Source organism: Camelus bactrianus, chromosome 3 (assembly GCF_048773025.1).
Source record: "Camelus bactrianus isolate YW-2024 breed Bactrian camel chromosome 3, ASM4877302v1, whole genome shotgun sequence".
Classification (NCBI taxonomy): Eukaryota; Metazoa; Chordata; class Mammalia; order Artiodactyla; family Camelidae; genus Camelus; species Camelus bactrianus.
Genome location: NC_133541.1, coordinates 26,640,578 through 26,667,397, shown reverse-complemented (window position 1 = coordinate 26,667,397; position 26,820 = coordinate 26,640,578). Strand labels below are relative to the sequence as shown.

Genomic DNA, 26,820 nt, shown 5'->3' with positions numbered 1-26,820 from the left:
AGGATATCATCGGGACAATTGGTAGTATATGAATAAAATTTGTAGATAAGGTAATGTGATTGCATAAATGTTAAATGGTACCTTCATCATGCAGATTAATTTTTTCACTGAGAAGACATATCCAGAAAGATGATAACTGTCAATGAATATGCATGTAATCACATAACCTCAAAGTGTATAGCCCAAACATGGAGAGATTTACAAGAAGGAAAAAAAAAATGAAATAATATTGGGAGAGTCTTAAAAACTTCCTAAAGAAAAATTTCATATATTTATAAAGGTAGAACTTCTTGGTGCCCACCAGTTCTATTCTATGATTCTCATTCAGAATTATAGTCTCAGCTTTAGAAGAAGTTCAGTCCTCCAGGGAAAGACCCGGATTCTAGAGGTGCTTAACACAGTCCACTAGCACCTTTCATGAATAAGTTACTTTCCAAAGAAACTCTCTGAACAGTAAATGCAGGTCATTTTCCTCTGGGAATCAGCTTCTGAGATCTTGAGCTTGAGACACCAGCAGAGATTTTAAGCAGTTACCTGGGGAAATGAGGCATATAGATGGCCCTATGAGATCATTAGAGCAGTTCGAAAGGAGATAGGGTCCCATTACTTCTGGATGGATCCCTAAAAGGGCGCTGGGTCTGAATTACTTACAGATGGAATTTTCTTCTATGTGATTTCCTAAGGTCCCTACCATTCTTGGTTCAGAGTATTTTCAGTGTGGAGGATATAGTGTTTACGTGGAAAAGAGAGGCATTACGGAACAGTTCACTAACAGAGCAGTTCACTAACCCCTCCTTCCCTGTTGACCAAATTCAAAGAGGGTGAGGACAGAATATCCAATGTGTATTTATGGAAGGAGGAAAGGCTAAAGGGCAAGAGAGGATAAACAGAAGGGAAGACGGTCAGGATAGTTTCTTACCTCCCGGCAAGCTCCCAGCCCGAGCATTTCCTTCACCTCCTGCGCGCCGCCTGCCCAGAGCGCGCACAGGTTCCTGTGACCCGCGCGGTGCGCGCAGCACTGGGCGCCGCACCTCAGCTCCTGCAGAAGCGAGGATGGGGGAGCAGCGGGTGCTGCTTCTAGTCGGATTCCTACTGCCTGGGCTCCTGCTGTCGGAGGCCGCCAAAATCCTGACTGTATCCTTGTTGGGTAAGTGCTTGGCCGGGAGGATGTAGACAGGCATGTCCCAGGCTGCCGTGCCAGCGCTCAAGACAGCAGCCACTTGGAGGATCATTTCGTGTGGTTTTCCAGACGCTGGAGGCGGGAGAGGCTGGCGAGGGCTGTGAAGCAGCGAAAGGTCTACCCCACTGAGGTGAAATTATTTCTGGAGAAAACAGCAGTTTCCTTTCCTCTTTTCCTTTGTTCTGGATGCGCATCCCGGTGTGCACAGCCAGGGCCAGAAGTTTAGATCCAGTTCTGAGCTTGAGACCGCAGGCTGCCTCCTCCAAGGCGCCTGTAGGATGTACAGAGTCTCACCCTAAACTTCTGGGGCATGCTCAGCAGCTGCCAGCAGCAAGTAGAAGGTGAGGTCAATTTCAGGCTCTTGGAGCTGGGGACAGGTGTTCCTGGGGGCTGCAGCACAAATTGGGAATGTTTCATTAGTAGGAAAACTGGAGAACTGACTGGGCAGCGGGGAGGACCCCAGGGCAGTGGAGCACTTGGGAGCCCCTCTCTCATTTTCACCAGTGCTTCATGTGGTGCGGTTAGTCCTGCATATTGCGGACACCGTTTTATTTCCTTTACTTGTGCTCCAAGTAGAACAGAAGACAAAAGGGAAAAATTTATCAGGATAATGAATACTCAAAGAACGGAATTTCTCCGAGAGTTTTATTTGGCCCATCCTGAAAGTATAGTGGGCTCCCTAGATCACTTTTAGATCCCAGAGAATCTGGGGATCCTAGAGCTGGGGGAAAAAAATTACCCGTCAGAACTCATCTAATTGCGCCTCCACCTTTATTTCCTAAGTAGGAAACAGGGTCAGAAAATGAGATACCTTTTGCAAGAGCACACCAGACCTCCCTAATGGCACACTTTGGGAATTTACTCACAGTTTCTAACCTCAAAACCATCCTTTTCTACAGATTCCACTCTCCCCTCTTTACAGTGGGGATTTCTAAATATCAGTAGTTTTTAAAACCCCGTTTTAAGCCAATTTTTAAATGATAGAGGTAATAGAGAAAAAAAAGCTTCCACCTTTCTTGAAAGTACACTGTCCTCCTGCCTCAGACTCCAAGAAAGAGGCTGGGGTGGTTTATGTGGCGCTGGAAGCCCCTCCTCTGCCCCAGAATTCCCCGGGGGCTCATCAAGACCGGCATGAATGGCTGTGTCAGTGGAGACCCCTTCTCCCTTTGCGCTCATTTCTTCCAAGAGTTATATGTGACCGAGAGCAGGCAGTCTGAGGGCATAGGGGTACTGTGTTTTATATAATTTTTGTTACCTTAGGCAACACAAATATGGGTATAAAAAACTAGAGTAACCCCCACACTATATATGTAGTTCTACAGCACCCTTCACTGGCCCAGTCGTCTTGGGACCTTTGTCTCCCAAACAACTCCCACTTCTCAACTTTGGAAAAATCTTTTCCTTCTCTCCTGATCTGGCTTCCTCTGCTGCTGAGACCCACAGATTCAAGAAAAATGCCCCATGATGGTGCATGGTTTTAGACAGGACATTGCTGTGATTGAGCATGTACCTCTCCCAAGAGTGAAGCTTCTCTTTCTTTAGGATCCCAGTATTGTCCTAGGATGGGGGATGTCCCAGTGTCCCATGCATTTAGGATCCTGCAGGTCTGCCCCATGGGCCCCACAGTTATCTTGCATGCCTTAATGGATGTGAAAAATTCAGGCTCCAACTGAGAAATTTCCTGCCAAATACATCTGAATCTCAAGCATTCTGGCTCTAAGTGGTGGCCCCACATCCTTCTGCTTCAATGGCTGCTTCTTGGACTCACATTCAAGCACCCATATTTCTGGCTCCTACTCTAGCATGCCTTTCCAGAGAGAAGGATTCCAGAAATAGCTCCAGTTGATTGTCCATTAGGAACCCTTCACACTCACATGCATAGGACTGTGCCCAAATTTCCACCAGTGCAGTTGTTTCTTTAGGACACAGTGTCTCCATAAGTCCCTGGCTAAAAGGCAGTGTGTACCTTAGGATCAGGAATTCCTTCAGACCTAGAATTGTGTTACATTGATGTGGAGACCACAGGTCCTAAGAAAGAATGTTTGGTGGGGGATTGCTACAGGTCAAAGCTGTAGGAAGGCACGATGTACGTAGCTAGGCTGGGGCTTACCTAGAGTGAGAAGGAGGGACTGAAGAAATTCTTCTTCCTCAGCTCACTGTCAGCTTTCTGTTGCCTTACCCTGGATTTCCCCACACCCCCCACCACAATTTCAGACTTTCTGTTCTTATTTTCACAAAAGTGATATTATGTATTGTTTCTAGATGGAAGCCATTACTTCCTGTTGGAGCGAGTGTCTCAGATTCTTCAAGATCACGGTCATAATGTCACTATGCTTGTTAATACTGGACCTATTTTAGACCCAGGTATCTTTTTTTCATAATTATTGGTGTCTTCTATCCCAGCCAAAGAGAGGCAATGTCTTTTGGATAATCCTGCTTATCACAAAATCTTTTTGAATCTAGTTGTACTGAAAGAATGGACAAAATGTGTGTGTGTGTTTATGTTAAGTGGATATCTTATTAGCCTCAACATTTTATATGTCCACATTTTACCTCCTTATCTGGGTGTCACTTCATTGAAGGTAAGCCTCCATTCATTATTATTGAAAAATCAGTGGCTTTCCATGAGTTGTTTATAGTGATGTCAGAAGTTCTGAGTCACTGAATCCAAAAAATTTTAGTTAAAATGAAGCTCATCAATCCTATCAATGCTTCTCTGTTGACAGACAAGGACACAGAGGCTCAGGGAACTTAAGTGATTCGTTCGAGTTCACACAACAGGTTAATAGAGCTGGGTAAATGTGGGACTTTAAGCTTTAGATTTTTCCATCAGCGTTACCAAGGCTTATATTTTTAAAAAAATTCTAAAAGTAAGCAGATTTGTTGAGAGAAAATCTAAGCAATTATAAAATTGTGAAGATGAACCTCAGGTTTTGCTATTGTTCAGACTGTTTTAAAACAGTTTTAATCATCTTCTAGATTGAGTTCCAGATTGTTCACTGAGTATCCTTTCTATATGTATCCCTCTGTATCTGCCTTGATAGTCAGTATGTTTTTGCATCTGCCGTGATTGTCAACCGTGATGGTTTCAGTACATGATTATTTCATTTTGGTGGTTCCCATGGCTTTGAGAAACTGCTGAAAGTTTTAGACTCTCATCTCTTTAACAAACTTACACTCTGTAAAATCTACAAATAATTCAGTGATTCATGGATTCCTTTTAGTTTTATCCTTGGGTCCAAGTTTTAACAATTCAGATTTTCTTTCAATATTCACAAATCAATGAAACTTTCTGAGGTTTTGAAATGAAATGTTCATTTTTCTCTTTAGCAGTGGACTTCGGTAGAGGTCTGCACATAAGGAAAACACATAATTGGGTTAATTTTGTTGGCCTGATTGAAAACTCAGTGTATTGAAACATTTGAACCTGTATTAACTACCTGCTTGGAGAATTTCCCTAGAGTGTTTTTTATTTACAACTTTAATAGATAAATGACTTCAGAAATACTGGTATGGCAGACGTTTCTAATGCTAAGATGTAGTATTACTTCAAGCAGTAACTGAAATCACAAGTATAAGATGCCACCCTAAAGAGAAACTTAATTGTCCAAAGTTTGGACTCTTTCTCTTTCCCTCAGACAGATTCCTCTATCTTTTTGTCTACTAGGTGCACGTTCCTGAAGAAACAAGTCCTCTTTGTTTTGGGGGGTCTGTGCCATTAAATTGCTGAGCCCTATGGGCTGACACTCGAGCCAGCATCTGCCCGGAGGAACTGTCTCCTGACCAGACAGTTCTCACTCCTTTCAGCCAGTTAGTTCTTCCATCTTTGGATGTGTAGGTAGGAGAGCAGTTCAGCAGCTAAAGTAAGGAAGCTTTATCTTGCAACTCAGGCTTTTAACTGGACTCATGGGCTCCTCCGATTATTTATCAAGTGGTGGTGTTCACCTTAATCCTGAGAGTGAGATGGACAACATCTTAGTCTGCTTTCATCAAGGTGAAGTCAATTTTAAGGGTTAGTGGAGCTTAATAAAATACAACTATCTTTCCCTCTGAATTTTAGAACTGAATGAGAGAAAGTTACAGGAGTTAGCCAGATAATTAAAATGCCACCTTCTTTTTTGTAAATAAGTTTATGTCCTTTTTTTTTTAAAGATTCCACATATGAGTGATTTTATATAGTATTTTTCTCCCTCTTTCTGGCTTACTTCACTTAGTATGACCATCCTCCAGGTCCATCCCTGTTGCTGCAAATGGCATTATTTTATTATTTTTTTATGGCCGAGTAGTATTCCATTGTGTATATATATTACAACATTTTTTATACATACATCTGTGGATGGACATTTAGGTTGCTTCCATGTCATGGCTATTGTATTTAGTAGTGCTGCTATGAACACTGGGGTACATGTATCTTTTCTAATTAGAGTCTCCTCCAGATATATGCTCAGGAGTGGGATTCCTGGACCATAGGGTAGGTCTATTTTCAGTTTTTTAAGGAATCTCTATACTGCTTTCCATAATAGGTTTCAGCAAACTACATTCCTGCCAGCAGTGTAGGAGGGTTTCCTTTCTCCACAGCCTCTTCAGCATTTATTGTTTGTGGACTTTTGAATGATGGCCATTCTGACCAGTGTGAGGTGATACCTCATTGTAGTTTTGCTTTGCATTTCTCTGGTAATTAGTGATATTGAGCTTGTTTCATGTTTTCGTGTGCCTATTGGCCACTTGTATGTCTTCACGGGAGAAATGTTTGTTTAGGTCTTTTGCCCATATTTGGATAAGGTTGTTTGTTTGTTTGTTTTTGTTATTGAGTTGTATGAGCTGTTTGTATATCCTGGAGAAAAAAAGGACACAAATGAACTTATTTATAAACAAAGACAGACTCAGACATAGAAAAGAAGTTTATGTTTACCAGAGGAGAAAGGGGGTGGGGAGGGATAAATTGGGAGTTTGGAATTTGTAGATACTAACCATTATATATAAAATAGATTAACAACAAGGTCCTACTGTATAGCACAGGGAACTATATTCAATACCTTGTAATGGCCTATAATGAAAAAGAATATAAAAAGAATATATGTGTATATGTGTATATATATACATATATATATGTATAAATGAATCATTATGCTGTACACAGAAATTAACAGCATTGTAAATTGACTGTAATTCAATTAAAAAAAAGAAGAAGTGAATGTTGTTGTAGAACACTTTAACATGAAATCAGAAACTGGTCTAAAAATTGAAGTTAAAGCAGCATAGATTTCAATGGCAAAAACAAAATCAGGGAAAAAAAATATTTTCAACATTTAAAAAAGAAATAGGCCTTTATGAATGAGCAATGGCTAACGCCCAATTTGAAGATGCTTTTGGACACACTCTTAACAATTTGCTGCGTATTAATGCAAAACAAAATACATTTTTTCTGTGTCTAGAGTATTTGTTACCAAAGATCAAGACTATCAGAAAATGCAAAGATACTTTGTGTGCTTTAAATTTTCATTTCAGGAGTGAAACATTCAAATATTAAATATGTATGGTATTACCTTTCAAATTTTTATATGATTTTTAGTTAGCATTTTATGTTAATGTTCCATTTCTTTTTAATATTCTTTGTTAGCAAATGCCTGTATCAGGCTAAGATCACTTAAAAGTTATATTAAATCCTGTTATATTAGTTTTTTCCTCCTAGCTTTATTGAGATATTATTGACATAATATGTAAGCTCACGTTGTACAATGTGATGAGTTAATACACATAAATATTGTGAAATGATTACCACTCTTTTGTTTTCCATTTGCATGGACTATATTTTTCCAGCTCTTGTAATGGCCTATAATGAAAAAGAATATAAAAAGAATATATATATGTATATATACATATATATGTATAAATGAATCATTATGCTGTACACCAGAAATTAACACAACCTTGTATATTGACTGTACTTCAATAAAAAAGATGAAAGAACTGAATGTTGTTGTAGAACACTTTAACTCTGAGTTTATGTCTATCCTTAAAGCTGAAGCGACTATTTTGAAAGCAGTATCTAGTGGAGTCTTGTGTTTTTAATCCATTCAGTCATGATATGACTTTTGATTGGATAACTTAATCTAATTAAATTTAAAGTAATTGTTAGGTAAGGATTACCTAATGTTACTTTATTAATTGTTTTCTGACTATTTTGTAGTTTCCTTGTTCCATTCTTCATCTTTTGCTGTCTTTCTTTGAGAACTGATGATTTTCCTGGTGGTATGCTTTGATTCCTTTCTCGTCAGCTTTTGTCTCAGCTGTAGGTTTTTGCTTTATGGTTACAGTGAAACTAACACACAAGTTCTTATAGATGTAACAGTCTATTTTAAGCTTATAACTTAACTTCATTTGCATACAAAAACTCTATACTTTTACTCCTCACCCAATATTTTAATGCTTTTGATTATACAATTTACCTCTTTTTATATTGTATATCCATCAACAAATTATCATAGCTATGGTTATTATTAAAAGTTTTGTCCTTTAACCCCTTCACTAGTGTTCAGTGATTAACCCACTGCCATATTACAGTATTACAACATTCTAAACTTAAGTATATATTTACCTTTACCTGTATGTTTTATATTTTCATATTTTTCATGTTACTAATTAACATCCTTTCATTTCATCTTGAAAACCTCTTTTCAGTATTTCTTGTAAGGCAGATCTCATGGTGATGGACTTCCTCAGTTTTTGTTTGTGTGGGAAAGTATTTTTCTCTCCAGTTCTGAATGAACTTTGCCAGGTAGATTATTCTTGGTTGGCAGGTTTTTTTTTTCTTGTTTTTTGTTTTGTTTTTTGGTTTTTCTTTTTGCACTCTGAATATACTATATGACTCTCTGCCTGCAAGGTTTCTGCTGAAAAATCTGCTGATAGCCTTAAGGGGGTTTTCTTATCCTTGAAATTTTTTCTCTTGTTGCTTTAAAAAGTTTATGTTTGCCTTTGATTTTAGGTGGTTTTATTATAGTGTACCTTGGAGAAGATTGTTTTAGATGGAAATTTTTGTGTTAACTATTAGATTCATGAACTTTAATACCCAAATAGCTCCCAAGATTTGGAAAGTTCTCAGCCATTATTTCTTTAAATAGGCTCTCTGCCCTTTTCTTCCTCTCTTCCTAGAACTACAGTAATGTGTACAATATTTCTTTTAATAGTATGCCATATTTCACATAGGTTTTCTTCATTCTTTTTTGTTCCTTTTTCTTTTCCTCCTCTGACTGGGTGATTTAAAATAATCTGTCTTTAGTTCATTAATTCTTTTTTCTGATGAGTTGAGTCTGTTGCTGAAGCTTCCTAGTGAATTCTTCAGGACAACCATTGTCTTCTTCAACTCTAAGATTTCTGCTTTTCTTGTTTAATGGTTTCGTTTCTTTGTTGAACTCCTCATTTTGCTCATGTATTTTTTCCTAATTTTATTTAGTTGTTTATTTGTGTTTTCTTGTAGTTCACTGAATAGCTTTAAGATGATTATTCTGAATTTCTGTCAAAAAGTTTATAGATCTCATTTCTTAGGTCTTTGGAATTTCATTACTTTCCTTTACGATGTCATGCTTTCTTGATATTTATAATTCCTGTGGCCTTGCATTGGTGTCTATGCATTGGAAGAAGCAGGCAGTTTTTACAGAATGGCTTGAACAGGCAAAGTCCTTCACCAGTCAGCTCATCCAGATATTCTGAGTGAGCCATCTGGACGTGTCTGTGAACAGGTTTGCTGCTGGAATATTTGTCCAGGCAGAGGGCTGACTGTGAGCTTGGGGCTACAGGAGCTGCCCAGGTCTGTGGGAGGTAGCTAATGCAGGGATGTATTGGGAGCCCGGGTTCACAGAAGCCTGTTGGGAGCCTGGTACCAAGGGAGCCACCTGGCACCAAGGGAGCCACCTGGCTTAAGGGCGGGCCAGGAGCCTGAGTTTGTTGGAATATTGTGTCACAAGGGCCACATGGGCCCATGGAAGCCAGCTGGTGCTAGGGTGGGACAATGATCCTGGGTCGTGAGAGCCTTCAAGAGTCTAGGACCAAGGGAGACTCCTGGGGCTATGGAAGCTGGCAGGCCCGAGGGTAGGCCAAGGACCTGGGTTTGTGGGAACCTGCTGGGAGCCTGGTGCCATAGAAGACATGTGTGGCTGTGGAAGACAGCCCAGTGCTGGGTTGGGCCAGTCCTGGGGTCCATGGAATAGTTGGATCTCACTTCACTTTCTTTCTCCCATGGGAAAAGTATCTATCCCTTTGCTGGACAGCCTGGGCTTGGTGGAAAGGTCAGGTGGGTAATGTGACTCTATCTTTCCTACTCTCTTCAATGCACTTTCTCTCATTTCTGTGCTTCACCCAGGTGCTGTGATCCCTCAGCTGGAAGTCTTAGCTCTTGTGAAATTATTTTCATGCATTGACAGTTGCTCAAATTGATGTTTATGTGAGAGGATAGGAGCTAGAAAATCTTATATTACCATTTTACTGATGTTACTCTTAGAGTATGTTGTTTACTATCCAATATTTGTGAGAGTCTCTAAGTTTTTTCTGTTTCTGATTTCCAATTTCATTCTACTATGGTTGGAGAAAATAACCATGTATTATTTTTATCTTTTTTAGTTTATCATGTTTTTTTAATGGCTGACATATGATGTGTCCTGCAGAATGTTCAATATGCTTTTGAGAAGAATGTATATTCTGCTGATGTTTGGTGAAGTGCTTTATAAATGCCTGTTATGTATAGTTGGTTTATAGTATCGTTAAAACATTTGATTTCCTCGCTGATATTCTGCCTAATTTTATATCCATTTTGGTTCCTATATTTTCCATTTTTTATCTTCTTTCTAATAAGTGTATATTTTCTGTTTTGTATTTTAAGTTCTTTAATAATTCTTTTCACTATTTTAAAATATTTCCCTTAACAGTTGCTTTTGGGATTCCTGTGTGCATCTTATTGGAATCACCTACAGATTTGTACTAACTTAATTCCAATGGTAATTTTGTTATACACATTACATCTATAAATGTTACCAACCCAAAATACTTTATTATAATTATTATTTTATTTTTGTGTTTTTTAGAAGAGCTTTAAAAAAGAAAGAAGAACAAGTATATATGTATAGCTTTTGTTTTATTAAACTTACTATTTTTTATTTATGTTTCTCTTCATTTTTTTTCTGAGTGTTAGTATCACCTGGATTCTTTTTCTTGGCCCGATACAGCTTTGCTCCTCTCCTTTGCTTTGGTGCTATTGTTGACAAATGTATTACATTTCCATATGTTATAGGCCTTATAATATATATATGATGTTTCATAGGATTCATTTTCGACTCAGTTAGAAGAGCTTTTAAGATAAGCAGATAGGTCTGTTTCGTGGGAAGACTGAGCATGTTTCAGTCGGCTGCTCTGTGCTGGGCCCTGGAGAGTTAGCCACGGCAGGTCTTCATGAGTGCGGATGAAGAACTGCTTCTTAGTTTGCTGTACCCTTGTGGGTCTTGTGAATGCCAACCCCGTTACTTTGAAATGTAGATGTTTTTGAGGCTCATCTATCAGGTAGAGATCTTAAATATTGGGGCACCAGATGTGGGGTTCAAATCCTTTGCTCCTCAGGGAGAAGCTGAGACTTGTGAGTTCCTTCCCAACTGTGGCTTGCTGTGTCAGGGGTGGGGTTTCTGGCAAGAGTGTGTCTCACTTCTCCTACCCATTTCAATGTGGATCTTTTCCTTGTTCACCTGATGTGCAGGAGTCACCCAGCTGGTTTCTGGATTTCTTTCAGAGGGAATTGATCCATGTGTAGCTATAGATTTGACAGGTCCATAAGTTCAGGAGCCTCCTATGTCACCACCTTGAACTGGAGCTGACAACTTCATTCTTTTGTATGCGGATATCTAGTTTTCCAGTATCATTTGTTGACCTTTCCCATTGAATGGTCATGGCCCCATGTGAAAAATATTTTGAGAGGGGCTCTCTATTCTATTCCATTGGTCTGCATGTCTGTTTTTATGCCAGTTTCACACTGTAATAATTGCTGTAGTTTTGTAGTAAGTTTTCAAATCAAGAAGTGTGAGTCTTCCAGCTTTATTTTTCTTTCTCCAGATTGTTTTTGCTACTTGGGACCTTTGAGATTTTATATGAGTTAGGACGGATTTTTCCATTACTGTAAAAGACATCATTGGTATTTTGATAGGGATTGCATAGAATCTGTAGATCAGTTTGGGTAGTATTGACATATTAACAATATTGAGTCTTCTAATTTATGAACATGGGATAGATTTGCATTTATTTATGTCTTCTCTAATTTCCTGCAGCGTTGTTTTGCAGTTTTAATTTTACAAATCTTTCACTTGTTTGGTTAAATTAAATCCCAAGTATTTCATTCTTTTTGATACTATTATATATAGAATGATTTTTGACTATTAGAAAAATATTTTCTAAATATTTCCTTTTTAGAGTGTTCATTTATGGTGTATAGAAATGCAACTGATTTTTATGTGTTGACTTTTTATCATTCTACTTTACTTTGATAAATTCATTTACTAACTCTAACTTTTTTGTAGAATCTTCAGTGTTTTCAATATATAAGATCATGTCATCTGTGAAGAGATTATTTTACTTCTTCCTTTCCATCATGAATACCCTTCCCCCCTTTCCTTCCTTCTTTTGCCTGATTACTCTGTCTTGATCTTCCAATACTATATTGAAAGGAAATGGTGAAAGAGAGTTTTCTTGTCTTGTTCCTGCTCTTAGAGGAAAGTTTTCATTCTTTCTTCATTGTGTATGATGTTTGCTGTTGGTTTTTCATATTTGGCTTTTATTATGTTGAGGTAATTACCTCCTATTCCTAGTTTGTTGAGTGTTTGTATCATGAATGGATGTTGACTTTTGTCAAATGCTTTTCCTGTGTCATCTGTGGTAATCATGTGGTTTTTGTCCTTCATTTTGTTAATGATTTATTTCAATATATTTTCATTCTGTTATTGATTGATTTTCATATATTGAGTCATCCTTGCCTTCCAGGAATAATCTTACTTGGTCATTATGTATAATCCTCTTCATATTCTGTTGAATTAGATTTGTTGCTATTTTGTTGAGGATTTTTCATCAATATTCACAAGGGATATTAGTTTGTAGTTTTCTTTTTTTGTAGTGTCCTTGTCTGTCCTTGGTGTCAAGGAAATGCTGGTCCCATAAAATAAGTTTGAAAGTGTTTTCTACCTTTTCAGCTTTGGGGAACAATTTGAGAAGGATTGGTATTAATCCTTCTTTAGATGTTTGATAGAATTTAGCAGTGAAGCTATTGGGTCCAGGAATTTCTTTTGTTGGGAGATTTTGACTACTGATTTATTCTCCTTATTATAGGCCTATTCAGATTTTCTATTTCTTTGTGATTTACAATTTAATTGGTTTTATGTCTACAGGAATTGTAACATTTCATGCAGGTTATCCAATTTGTTGGCGTACAGTTGTTCACAGTATTCTCTTATAATACTTATTTCCATAGAATTGGTAGCAATGACACCATTTTCATTTTTGATTTTGGTAATTTGAGTATTCTCTCTCCTTTTTTTTTTTTTTTTTTTTTTTGTAGTCTAGCTAGCTAAAGATTTGTCAGTTTTATTTATCGTTTTCCTCTGGAATTTGCAGGCCCTCAAAGGACTATACAGATATCTAAAATAGTTATTTTCAACTGATTCTTTTAGTGCAATTATTGTCAAGGTGGGGAGACAGATTCCTAACACTCTCCACTCTACCATCTTCCCAGAATCCTCCCTACTGCCATTTGATACATAGCTTTTTTGTTATATATATTGTACACACACACACACACACATAATTTAATACAGAATGTACCACTCACTATGTATGCAATCTTGACAAATTGTCTGACACTCCATTCAGCTTTGTTTTTTCGCTTGTAAAATAAGAAATACCTTTAAGTGAAAGCTTTAAATGGAAACTTCTAGTACTTTAAATTGTATAAAAGTGACTGAAGAATTGTAAGATTCTCAATATTTTCAGGTTATATGATGGAAGAAATGAGAAAGCAAAAAAAAAAAAAAAGGAAACATTCAAATATATACAAAATTATTGGAATAAACAGATTATGATTTCATGTTAATATTGATCTAGGTTGACATTTAAATATTTACCTATTGGTGTTTTCTTAGATTTAAAAAAGAAGGGAAAATCATTTCAAGTTATCAGTTGGTTTCTATCTGAAGATGATGTAAATGAATTAAGGAAACGTTTTCATTTCTTTGTCACAGAAGCTTTGCATGGCAGGTAATTTCTTTTATTCTCTCAATGAAAGACCTACTATTTTAATGATACAAATGATGGATGAATACATTAATGCTTGGAGTGACTTTAAGAGAAACAGATGGATTGATGGGTGAATGGATGGAGGAAGGGATCAATGATGGGGATGGTGGGTGGATGGAATAGATGAGATTTGCACTCCCAACCATCCGGTCTGTATACTGTCCCTCTTCCATGAAAAGCATGAATGGATTTCTGTATAGTGTGTGTGTGTGGGGGCTGTTTCTCCTGAATCTTCTTGGCAATACTTCACCTACAGTCTTTATGTATACTATCCCTAATGCAGAAGGAAGGATAGACAACTTAATTTCTCATTGCTGATAACAAAGCAGAGCCACTGTTTTATACTTACTTATTCCCCCTTCTCCTCATGTAAGTTCAAGAATGGAAAAACACTTATGAATATTGATTTTCCATACCTTGAAATGCTCATCTTTTAACCTTTTAAACTCATTTAAAAAACCCCTAATACCTTGATTGATGATACACTGTGTGAGATGGGCCTGAAAGGTTTTTTTTTTTTTTTGATTACCTGGGGTGTACAGAAATTCTTCATTTTTGACATAAAAAAGAAAGACATAAATTCATGCCTCACTTGGTTAATTACAGTGGTTTAACTCCCTTCTTCTTTGCTTAAAAATTCTACTCACTGTCACGGTTGTGCTCAAATTTGACTTTTTCCATTAATATTTCTTCCTCACCTAAACTAAAAGACCAAATTCTCTCCTCTATAAGAGATCTGATCTAAAGTATTCATTTGAAACTTTGTGTCATCTTGTGTTGTTAGGCCTGTATTTCAAAAGCATATGTCTTGTTTCAGCTCCACAAGCTTGATTTCTTTGAAGACTGATTCTACACACATGTTAAATATGATGCAATATACTGAGCACAGTGTCTTCCTGTAATCTTTTCCAATTAATTAACTTAATTTGAAATGTGATTAACGTTCTACTTTTGAGGACTTTGTACTTCATATTTTGTATTTATCCACAATATTTGACAATCATTCTTTGTGTAAAATCTTTAAAAATACATAATAGAGGATGATTTCAGCTAATCACCATCACTTGAAGTTGATTCTAAAGAACAGGCAGAGATCTGCATCTTCCTAATGAGTGTTCAACCTGTGGGCCTTCTTTAAATGGACTGACATGGTGTCATGTTATACAGGTTGTGGGTTTGCTGGGCCATTGATTCTCTCAGTCCTTCTTCAACTAGGAGGCCCATGGGTCTTCCAAACACCTGTACCTGTGACTTCTGGTCACAAGCATTCTTGTCTATTTTCCCATACACTACACAAAAAGGTTTATTTTCTTTCCAAGCAATGACAGTAAACATTGAAGGAGAATATTTCCTGTTTATAGTGCCATAAAGAAGAGTTTTAATTAGGTATCAGTAAAATTATAGCATTAACTTTTGTAAATACTCCAGTGAGCATGAAGTGGAAAAGATATTAATAGGTTTCAAACAGGGTTTTTTTTTTTTTGTTTGTTTGTTTTGGTTTTGGTTTTAAATTATTTAACTCCTATGCTAGGAAGCTATAAATCTCATGTTCAGTTTAGAGTTTGGATTCAGATACTATCATCAAGAAATTCTTTGTGTGAGACAACCTGTCAAATGCAGGGTTTATAGAAATGTTGTTAAAAAGGCTATAGCATCAATATCCATGGACTCTGTCAAGTTATTTCCACAGTTTGGCTGGGAAGCAAGACAGTCACTCATAAAAAGTCAGTGTATGGGTGAAAATTAAACAGAGCATCACAGAACATATCAAACAGACATGGAACCAGGAGATTTGCTAAAGTCAGCCAAGGCTCCCACAGCAGAAGGACCTTGAATTGGCATTGATGGTGGGTGACATTGGATTGGGCAGAGAGAGGGGAGAGTAAGAACTGAGAACATTTTAGGGGGTAAAGTTACCTGGACCAGAGGGACTAGAACAGAGGACAGTTCTAGAACAGTGGTGAAATAGGCTGCTGCAAAGGGTCTTACTTACCTGGGATATTCTCTTTGAGCTGAAGATTCTCCTAAGAATTGTGAAATTAACACCTCCAATGAGTATTTGTCATTAATTTTTTTTTTCTGTACAGAGAAGCACTTGTAAACCTTGTAAGGATAATAGAACATTTGGGGACTCGATGCAGTTACTTGCTAAGAAGTGATATCATGGATTCCTTGAAGAACGAGAATTTTGACCTGATGGTTGTTGAAGCATTTGACTTCTGTTCATTCCTGATTGCTGAGAAGCTTGAGAAGCGCTTTGTGTCTGTTCTTCCCACACCATTTGGCAGTGCAGACATTGGGCTTCCAAGCGCAGTGTCTTATGTGCCAGTACACTTTTCCTACCTAACCAGCCCCTTGGACTTCTGGGGCAGAGTGCAGAATTTTCTGTTGTCATTTCATTTCTCCATGAGACAGTGGCAGATGCACTCTGCCTTTGACAAGACCATCAAGGAGCATTTCCCGGAAGGCTCGAGGCCAGTTTTGTCTCATCTTCTAAAGAAAGCAGAGCTGTGGTTTGTTAACTCTGACTTTGCCTTTGAATATGCTCGGCCCCTGCTTCCCAACACTGTGTATATTGGAGGCTTATTGGCCAAACCTATTAAACCAGTGCCACAGGTAAGTCAAGCTTGAGCCCTGGATATGAATTTAATGCAGAGGTCCTCGGGGCAGAGCTGGTGACTGCCTTGCCACTGGGATCCTGGGAGTGAAGTAGAGAGAGTGAGGCAAACAGATCACCTAGGATGTATCATTTTCTTTTATCTTATTTGCTTTTACTTTTATTTTTCTATTGTGTATTTTACTTTATTGTGGTGAGAACACTTGATGTGAGATCTACTCCCTTGACAAATATTTAACAATACAATACATTATTATTGCCTACAGGTACCACACTGTGCAGCAGGTGTCTAAATCTTATTCATCCTTCTTCACTGAAATTCTTCCTCCATTGAATATTAGCTACCCATATCTCCCCTTCCCCAGCCTCTAGAAACCAACTTCCACTTTTTGATTCTATAAATTTGACTATTTTAGATATTTCATCTAAGTTAAGTCATGCAGTATTTGCCTTTCTGTGGCTGGCTTATTCCACTTAGCATAATGCCCTCAAGATTCATCCATGTTTTCACACATTGCAAAATTTCCTTTTTTAAAAAAGCTGAATAATATTTCATTGAATGTTTATACCACATTTTCTTTAACCATTCATCTTTTTATGGACATTTAGCTTATTTCCACATCTTCCAGATGGTCTGAATACAGAGTCTGGAATCAGAACCTCTGCTTGCTCTAGAATTTTTCAAAAGGGAGAGAGCTACGATAGTGGCTGTCTGTTGCCTGTAGGTACTGGGTCGCTACTGTACGGAGGTTATCTTATGTATTATATATCATGCCACCTGGAGGGAACTGTGATGAGCTTCACTTTTATAAATGAGAGGACAGAGGTTCAGGTGATGCAAATAATTCTCCCAGGACCATTAGGCTCAGAGGCAGCAACAGCCAGATTTGGCCTGGGTCTTCCGGGTACCAAAGTGTCTACCCTTCCTTTGCTGATCTTGCATTGAGTGACAGGAAGAGTTGAAGAATGGGCCTTGGGCTAGATAGGTTTTGAGTTCATGGCAGCATTTTTTTTTTTTAAGAGATGGAGCTGGACAGGGAAGACAGAACAGGTTGAGAAAACATGAGGAGATACAAGTGAGATGACCATGAGGAGGGTTCCCTCAGTGACCTGGCTGGACTTAAGTGTGGAAGAGTCAATGGCACGAATAAGACCAGGCCAAAACACAAGGTCTTACCTGCCATGATGGTAGGGCTGGTTTTAGAACTGGGGCAGAATTTATTGAGCAGGAGAATAATGGAAGTTATGGTTTGTAATTTGTAAGATAACAGATGCTCTCTACAATATACATATATACACTATATGCAAATATATGTAGTATATATACATTGTATATATATGCAGTCATATACATACACATACACACACACACAGAGTCAAATATACATAGTATAAAATTCACCACTTTAACTATTGTGAAGAGTTCAGTTCAGGGACATTAAGTACTTTCACATTGTTGTGTAATCACCCCCACTTCTTCTCCAGAACATTTTCATCTCTCCAAACTGACTCTTCATACCCATTAAACCATAATTTCTCCTTTTCCTCTGCCTGCAGACCCTGGCAACCACTGTTCTCCTTTCTGTCTTTATGAATTTTACTATTCTAGGTACTTATATAAGTGGAATCATGCAATGTTTGTACTGTGGTAATTTACTTCACTTAGCATGATGTCTTCAAAATTCAGCCATATTGTAGCATAGAAGGAATTTCCTTCCTTTTCAAGGCTGAATAGTATTCCACTGTTTGCACAGAACATATTTCTTTATCCATTTGTCTCTTGGTCAGCACTTGGGTTCTCTTCCACTTTGGGCTACTGTGAGTGATGCTGCTGTGAACAGTAGTGTACTAATGTTTGTTCATGTCTCTCCTTTTAACTCTACTGTGTATATACCCAGGAATGAAATTTCTGGATCATATTCCATATTCAGTCATTTGAGGAACTGCCATGCAGTCTTTCACAGTCAAGTCATTGCCCATTTTTAAATTTTCTTTTTGTAGAGTTGCAAGAGTTCTTTATATAATCTGGCAATCAATCCCTTATCAGATATGTGATTTATAAATATTTTCCCATTCTCTGAGCTGCCTTTTCATTGTGTTGATAGTGCCCTTTGATGAACAAAGTCTTTTTGTTTTGATGAAATCCAATTTATATATATATTTTTAATTATGTTGCCTGTGCTTTTGGTGTTATATATGAGAAGTTATTACCAAATCCAATGAAATGAAGATTTCTCCTTATATTTTTTCCTAACAATTAGTTGTGGCTCATATCTTTAGGTCTTTGATTTATTTTGAGTTAATTTAGTTTGTGGTATAATGTAATGGTCCAACTTCAATCTTTTGGGTGTAGATATCCAGTTTTCCAGTACCATTTGTTGAAAAGACTGTCTTTCATCTAATGAATGATCTTGGCACCTTTGTCAGAAGTTTTTTGACCACATATACTAGGGTTTATTTATGGACTCTGTTTTATTTCATTGGTGTATGTATCTGTCTTTATGTCAGTACCACGTTATTTTGATTGTTGTAGGATTGTAGTAAGTTTTGAATTCAGGAGTGTGAGACTGCCAACTTTGTTTATGTTTTTCAAGATTGTTTTGGGTACTCAGGATCTTTTGAAATTCAGTATGAATTTTAGGAAGCATTTCATATTTATGAAAAAAATGTTGTTCAGTACTTTTCTTGTTTCTTAGGTGAGCTTGTATCACTACAAATGTCCCTTTTAGAACTGCTTTTGCTGTGTCTCATAGATTTTGGAGTGTTGTGTTTTTATTTTCATTTGTCTTCAGGTATCTTTTTATTTCTGCTTTGATTTCTTCAGCAGTCTATTGGTTGCTTAGTAGCATATCATTTAGCCTCCATGTGTTTGTACTTTTTGTAGTTTTTTTCTTGTAGTTGATTTCTAGTCTCATAGTGTTGTGGTTGTAAAAGACGTTTGATATGATTTTTCAATTTTCTTAAATTTCCTAAGGCTTGTTTTGTAGCCTAGGATATAATCTATCCTAAGGAATGTTTCATGTGCATTTGAAAAGAATGTGTATTATGCTGCTTTTGGATGGAATGTTGTATGTATATCTCTTAAGTCCACTTGGCCTAATGTGTCATTTAAAGTCAGTATTTCCTTATTAATTTTCTATTTGGATGATCTGTTCATTGGTGTGAGGTTAGTTCTCTACTATTATTGTGTTACTGTCAATTTCTCCCTTTATGGTAGTGAATATTTGCTTTATGTATTTAGGTGCTCCTGTGTTGGGTGCATATATATTTATAATTTTTGCCTCTTCTTGGATTGATCTCTTGATCATTATGTAATGTCCTTCTTTGTCTCTTGTTACAGTTTCTGTTTTATTTTGTTTTATTTTGTAACATTTTTTATTGAGTTATAGTCATTTTACAATGTTGTCTCAAATTCCAGTGTACAGCACAATTTTTCCATTATACATGAATATACATATATTCATTGTCACATTTTTTTTTTTTGCTGTGAGCTACCACAAGATCTTGTATATATTTCCCTGTGCTATACAGTATGATCTTGTTTATCTATTCTGCATATGCCTGTCAGTATCTACAAATTTTAAAATCCCAGTCTGTCCCTTCCCACCACCTACCCTCTTGGCAACCACAAATTTGTATTCTATGTCTGTGAGTCTGTTTCTGTTTTGTATTTATGTTCCTTTTTTTTTTTTTTTTTTAGATTCCACATATGAGCAATCTCATATGGTATTTTTCTTTCTGTTCCTGGTTTACTTCACTTAGAGTGACATTCTAGGGACATCCATGTTGCTGCAAATGGCATTATGTTGTCACTTTTTATGGCTGAATAGTATTCCATTGTATAAATATACCACATCTTCTTTATCCAGTCATCTGCTGATGTCTTGGCTATTGTAAATTGTGTACAATCTCTGTTTTAAAGTCTACTTTGTCTGACATCAGTATTGCTATGCCAGCTTTCTCTTGATTTCGATTTGCATGGAATATATTTTTCTATCCCCTCACTTTCAATCTATGTGTGCCTTTAGATCTGAAGTAAGTCTCCTATAGGCAGCTATCTATGGGTCTTCTTGTTGTAACCATTCAGCCACTCTCTCTCTCTTTTGTTTGGAGTATTTAGTCCATTTACATTGAAAGTAATTATTGATAAGTATGTGCTTATTGCTATTTTGTTAATTGTTTTAGGGTTGATTTTGTAGTTTTTTGTTCCTTTTTTTTCTTCTTTTATTCTCTTCCCTTGTAATTTGATGACTATGTTTAGTGGTTATGTGTGGATTTCTTTCTCTTTTTTTGTGAGTGTATCTATTATAGATTTTTGGTTTGTGATTTCCATGAGGTTTATGTATAGCAATCCATTTATACATGTGATTATTTTAAGTTGCTCGTCTCTTAATTTCAAGTGCATTTTAACAACCCTACATTTTTACTCCTTTCCCTTACAATTACTTTTTTTTTTTTGACATCATGTTTTACATATTTTGGTTTTGTATCTCCCTTAACTGCTTATTGTGGATATAGATGATGGTACTGGGGTTATGTTTTCAGTGAAGAAAGAGATTCCCAAAACTTCAACTTTCCTCTTCCATAAAACATTGTCATGGAAGTATTTTGTGCTGCAGTGTAAGCACCTCATGTGCAATGTGGACTGTTGTGGTGACCGGTTACTTAAAGCTCTCTTCACATCCATTTGTGAGGATTTAAAGTATTTCTACGGGAAGTTGTGTCCTAAGGCCTCAGAAAGATTACTTCAAGGCCATCCATCCAGAAGATTTGAGCATGGTGCAGAAAGCACTGAGCTGTCTTAGAGGCTATGAGAACAATTTCAAGACTGTGAGCTTACGTGTTGACAGGAGAGGGTAGTTAGTGAACAGATGATTTTCATGTCATGGCTGTCTAGGCTTTCATGAACAATATTCACCTCTTTTCCTTCTTACCTCTTTCCAGGAACTTGAGAATTTCATCACCAAGTTTGGAGACTCTGGTTTTGTCCTTGTGGCCCTAGGCTCCATGGTGAATGACTGTCAGCCCGATGAGGTTCTCAAGGAGATGAATGCTGCCTTTGCTTGTCTCCCTCAAGGGGTGATATGGAACTATAAGGCTTCTCATTGGCCCAAAGATATCAAATTGGCAGCAAATGTAAAACTCATGGATTGGCTTCCTCAAAATGACCTTTTGGGTAAGAACTCCTCAGGTCTACTTCTCTCTTTCCATTTATATGTCTTTGGGGTTCATTATGGCTCTAACCTCTAGTTGGGCAATCCCATTAAGATGAGAAGGAGAGGGCAGGAATGGAGCAGCCAACTGGAGTTCTTGGGAAATCAGGCTATACTTCTAAAATAGCCCAAACAGTCATTTTCCCTTCTTTTTTATTCCAGTTCTCATCCTTGCAGCCAGAAGTGTTACTATTTTCAGGTTCTTTTGACCCTACCTTATTTGACACTCAACAAGGTCACCCAAACCCAATCCAAGACAGTTTGTAAACTCTGAGAACACGTACCAGGGGGCATGTTGTCACTGCTTTCCCTGGCTTCTTGAGCACCTGTTCAGCCATCTGATATTGTACAGATACACATCCACACATATTGGTACATCTTATTCAGGTACAACAGGTGTGAGCAACTCACATATTTACAAAGTTAATGGTGGTGTCTGAATGGTGTGCTGTAATATCTGAGTGCCAAACTGGGTAACCTCACAGCCGGTTATTTGGTCCATCCAGTTCTCTGGTAACAGAGCGCTCATTGCACCCCAAAAGATTTTCTTTGTCCTTCTTCTGCTTTTTGGATACTCCTCAGTACAATAATCACTGTATTGGAGGTTCATAGCCAAGATTATGGTTCAAAGATGTATTGGGAATGTATGATAGAAAATTCTGCACATTTAATTCAACAGGACATGGGGTAGGGAAAGGAGTCGCATTTTCAAGGAAACCCAAGTGGATTCTGATTCACATCCCTGTTGCGAGGCAGAGTTTGGGATGAACTGTTCGTTATTAACACCTGTTGTAGTTCCCTCTAAATAAGGGTGTGGTAGTCATATAGGAACTGGAAATACTGAGGTGTATGGTACAGCATTCCCCACTTTAAAGATTTCTCATAAAATTAAGGAGAAATCACATACAGTGTAAGTTTTATGAATGCCACATGAGTTGTGGTGCCAATGAGAGTATTAAGAATTTAGGTAAGTGGGAAACGAATGAGTAGTAGGGGAGAGAGGAAGAAACCGAGAGAACTACAGAGATCAAGTGAGCGAGAGGCAGAAAGACAGAGTGAAAGAAACATAGAAGCAGACTAACAGAGAGACAGTAGAGTAATAGAGAGACAGATAGTGACACTGTGAGAGAGTAATAAAGAGAGAGAACAGAGATACAAGAAGCAAAGGTAGACATGGTGGAGAGGGATGGATGGATGGATGGATGGATGAATGACTGGGCTAAAGGAGGACGATGCCTCGCTTATGACTTTTCTCTGCAGATTTCCCTAGATTTTGAGTCTTACAGATTGTGGTTGAGGTGAGGAGTCTCTGTACAGAGACAAGGGCAGAATCTTGTATCTTGATATATTCATCTTTGAATGTGTCCTAAGCTAAATCAGTAAATTCATTTTCTTCAAAAATACCTTGAAAAAAATTTATTTTTTTGCCCTTGCTGCTTCCCTCCTTGTGAAACTTTTCATCCTGAAATGTTCTGCTCTTTTTCTTATTTGCAACAGGTCACCCTCGCATCTGTCTTTTTGTCACCCATGGTGGGATGAATAGTGTCATGGAGGCCATCCAACACGGTGTGCCCATGGTGGGGATTCCTATCCTTGAAGACCAGCATGAAAATATGCTCCGAGTTGAAGCCAGAAATTTTGGAGTCTCTATCCAGTTAAAGCAGTTGAAGGCTGAGACACTAGTTCTAAAGATGAAGCAAGTCATGGAAGACAAGAGGTATGCTGTTCTCTGGGCTTGTGGTTACTTACACTGAATGAAGACATAAACCACAATGGGCACCACGTGGGTCTTTTTTGCAGTAAAAGCTGAAACTTCCAGGACACAGAATAATACGTGTGCACTTTTATATGTTAGCAGTTTTAGCACTAAGCATGGATCTTTGCATGCAGGTATCAGTACGAACTTGTCAAGGGGACCCAGCTGAACAGTGACAAGGCCCAGACAACAGCTCTTGGCGCTTGAAAGGCAGTCTTTTGTGCATATGGTGAAAAGTGTGTGTGTGTGTGTGTGTGTGTGTGTATGAGAGAGAGAGAGAGAGAGAGATACAAGTTCTCTAAGACTTCTGAGACCACTTGAGTAAACACCTGACCTGTGTCTCCGCCAACAGGTACAAATCTGCTGTGGTGGCTGCCAGCATCATCAGGCGTTCCCACCCCCTGACCCCCGCCCAGCGGCTGGTGGGCTGGATCGACCACATCCTCCAGACAGGGGGCGCGGCGCACCTCAAGCCCCATGCCCTCCAGCAGCCGTGGTATGAGCAGTACCTGCTCGACGTCCTCTTGTTCCTGCTGGTGGCCACCCTGGGCACCGCGTGGCTCTGTGGGAAGCTGCTAGGCCTGGTGGCCAGGTGGCTGTGCGGGTCCAGGAAGCTGAAGAAGGCCTGATGCCAAATGCAGTCTTGGGGGCATTGTTGGGGAGCCCCTGGCTCTCTGAAGGCCTCCCTCAGCACTGTCCACCCCTGGTGTCCTCCCCTCGCCTCTACTTACAGATGGCACACCGACTGCTCTCCACTCTTTTCTGCCTCTGTTTAGAAAGCCTTAGGATGAACTCGTACTGCTTTTGAAAAAATTGTAGTTAAATATATATCCCATAAAATTTTCCTTTTTAACCATTAAGTGACGGTTCAGTGGCATTAAGTGCTTTCACACTGTTGTGCAACTATCACTCCCAACTACGTCCGGAGCTTTTCTCATTTTTTGAAACTAAAACTCTGCGCACATTAAACAGTAACTCCTCCTCCTCCCTCGCGGTCCCTGCGCGCAGCGCTCTGCTGGCTCCTCCTCCCTGTCCGGAAGGCTTCTCAGCCTCTTTCCCAGTTTCTCCTTCTTTCACTTTTCACGAAACTCACGTAATTATTTGGTCAGTTCTTCCACGTGGGCCTTCCTCTTGCATCTCCTTTTCATCCTACCTCACAGCTCAGGATGCCCAGCTCCTGTCCTGCAGGTCGGCAGGGACAGCCCCTCCCAGGCCCCCATCGTTGGTCTGTGCCCCGAGTCCCCTCCTGCACAGAGCACCCCCTTTGCTGGTCAGGCAGGAGCCTGCCTTTGGTCCACTGCTGACGGCGTTTGTGTCCCACTTTTCACACTTCCCTCCTCAAGATTCCCGCTTGAATGAGTGTGGTCACGGAGACCTAAGTGGAGGAATGGAACCTGTGTGCAAGGAAGGCTTGGGGGCCTCAGGTCCGGTGGCTATGGCCCTACCCCTGCCCCAAACTCTTTTTTTTTAAATAATGGATGTGAAATTAATTTACAATGTTTTGTTAGTTTCTAGGGTACAGCATAGTCATTCAGTTATACATTTATATATGTCCTTTATTTATTATAGGCTATTATAAGATATTGAATGTATTTCCCTAAGCTATACAGTAGGTCCTTGCTGTTTTATGTATTTTGTATACAGTAGTTTGTGTCTGCTAATCTGAAACTCCTAATTTATCCCTCCCTGCCTTTCCTCTTTGATAACCATAAGTTTATTTTCTATATCTGTGAGTCTCTGTTTTGTAAATAAGTTCATTTGTATCATTTTTTTACATTCCACATATAAGTGATATCGTATGGTATTTGTCTTTCTCTGTCTGACCTAGAGTATGATAATGTCTAGGTCCATCCATGTTAAAATCTCTAGGTCTATCCATTGCTGCAAAGGGCATTATTTCATTTTTACTGTCTAAGTAGTATTCCACTGTATATAAACATAATCTTCTTTATCCAATCATCTGGACGATATTTAGGTTACCTCCAAGTCTTGGCTATTGGAAATAGTGCTGCTATGAACATTGGGGTGTGTGTATCTTCTCAAATTAGAGTTTTCTGTGGATTGATGCCCAGGCGTGGGATTACTGCATCATACAGTAACTCTATTTCTAGTGTTTTAAGGAATTGCTGTACTGTTTTCCATAGTGGCTGTGTCAAACTACGTTCCCACCAGCAGTTGTGGTACCTGAGCTTTCACTGGATGTTGAGCAGGACTTCCTCTTTGCTCTGTGGTTGTCATAGTCCTCTTGGAGGCCTAGTATGCTCCTATGCTGCTGGAGTAGAAGCCCCGGAAACGTTTTTGAGCTGCTGTGTGAGGGAGGTGGGACCGAAGTGCTTCCCGTGGGAGGGGCTCAGCTGAGTATTCCTCTGAAGCAGCTGTCCACTGGGAAGTGCCCTCTGTGGTGCCCCCTGTCACCTTTGTGTGGGCTCACAGTGTATACTGTTATTGGTGCTGCCCTCAGCCCCTATCAGCCATGGGAATGCAGGCAGTCTGCCCTGATGCCTCTCAGGCGCTGTGCTCACAAAGGCAGCAGGGCAGATCCCTTGAAGTCAGGCACCAGGGCCCACCATAGTCACATGTAGCCGCACACCTGGGTCTGTAGCCTAGCCATGGGTCAGCTCAGATTGCAGCCTTGCCTCTGTATGAGGACTCCCCCTGTTAATGGCAGACCTGACCCAGCTGTGCACCAGCTCTCCGCTTGGATGTCCTGCAGATGCTGAGCCTGCAAAAGTACCAGCAGCACAAGTCTGCCAATGCCACCTGGACCAGGGCTCAGACCCCAGCTTCATCCCTGGGAATGGGCCCAGACCTCAGTCCTGCTTCTACCTGGGGGCAACCTGTTGCGGACTGTGCCCACTCAGAGCTCCCAGAAGCAGAGCCTCCGTGGCCTGGAGCAAGCCAAAAAGGAGACTGGTATGGCGGGGTCCCACCCCTGCCATTGCCAGTGCACACTAACAGTGGGACTTTTTATGGTGGACCCAGGCTCCCCTGCACACACTCCTAGTTTCAGCCCATAACTTACTCCAGCCCCCTCAAGCTGTCTCCGTGCACCAACTCCAGTCGTCTCCCTCCGAGTCTGTCCTCTGAAGCCCAGCTTCAGCAATCAGTCTCTGCACGCACCAGCAGGCTCGAGTCGCGGCCTGGGGAGTGCAGTGAGGTGGCCCAGACCCTCCGGGCTGGTTTCTCTCTGTTCTGGCTGCAGCCAGGTGGCTGCTGTGCTCTCCTCGGAGCCTCTTTCTGTCCCCACTGATCTTCCCGCTGGTGAAGGGGTTCCCAAGGTGAGGGGACTTTTCCTTTTACCACGGCTTCCCAGTGGCACAGGTCACATCCCTATTCTTTTTTTTTTTCCCCTTCCATTTACATGGAGATTTTTCTTGTAACTCTGCTAGTAGAAGATCTTCTGCGAGAGTTCAGTAGGTTTTCTGTGAGAATTGTTCCCATGTAAATGTATTTTTGATGTTTCCATGGGAGGAGGTGAGCTCCTTATCCTTCTCTTCCGCCATCTTGAAGCCTCCCTCCAAGAGAGATTTTCTTATTCATTATCTTTATTATCTTTTTATGTTATTATTTTTTTGATAGGGGGAGGTAATTAGGTTTATTTACTTTTTTTTTTAATGGAGGTGCTGGAGATTGAATACAGGACCTCATGTATGCTAAGCACATGCTCTACCATTGAGCTATATACCCTCCTTCTTGATTATCTTTTAATTACATTTTTCTTTCACCTTGGAAGCAA

General features: G+C 39.2%; 1 protein-coding gene across 1 annotated transcript; it reads left to right on the top strand.

Moving 5' to 3' along the window:
• Positions 1-872: 872 nt before the first annotated feature.
• LOC105069414 (UDP-glucuronosyltransferase 3A1-like) lies at positions 873-23,944 on the top strand. Its single transcript, XM_074357051.1, has 7 exons — positions 873-1,147; positions 3,443-3,544; positions 13,345-13,459; positions 15,586-16,114; positions 21,060-21,291; positions 22,826-23,045; positions 23,437-23,944. The coding sequence occupies exons 1-7, from the start codon at positions 1,054-1,056 to the stop codon at positions 23,711-23,713; spliced, it is 1,569 nt and encodes a 522-aa protein (XP_074213152.1). The 5' UTR covers positions 873-1,053; the 3' UTR covers positions 23,714-23,944.
• The last annotated feature ends 2,876 nt before the right edge of the window (positions 23,945-26,820 follow it).

Excerpts from the sequence above, each read along its gene's own strand:
- LOC105069414 (XM_074357051.1), top strand. The coding sequence starts at position 1,054 with ATGGGGGAGCAGCGGGTGCTGCTTCTAGTCGGATTCCTACTGCCTGGG. Across the intron at positions 13,460-15,585 it reads ACAGAAGCTTTGCATGGCAG|AGAAGCACTTGTAAACCTTG; the intron begins GTAATTTCTTTT and ends TTTTCTGTACAG. Across the intron at positions 21,292-22,825 it reads TCCTCAAAATGACCTTTTGG|GTCACCCTCGCATCTGTCTT; the intron begins GTAAGAACTCCT and ends TATTTGCAACAG.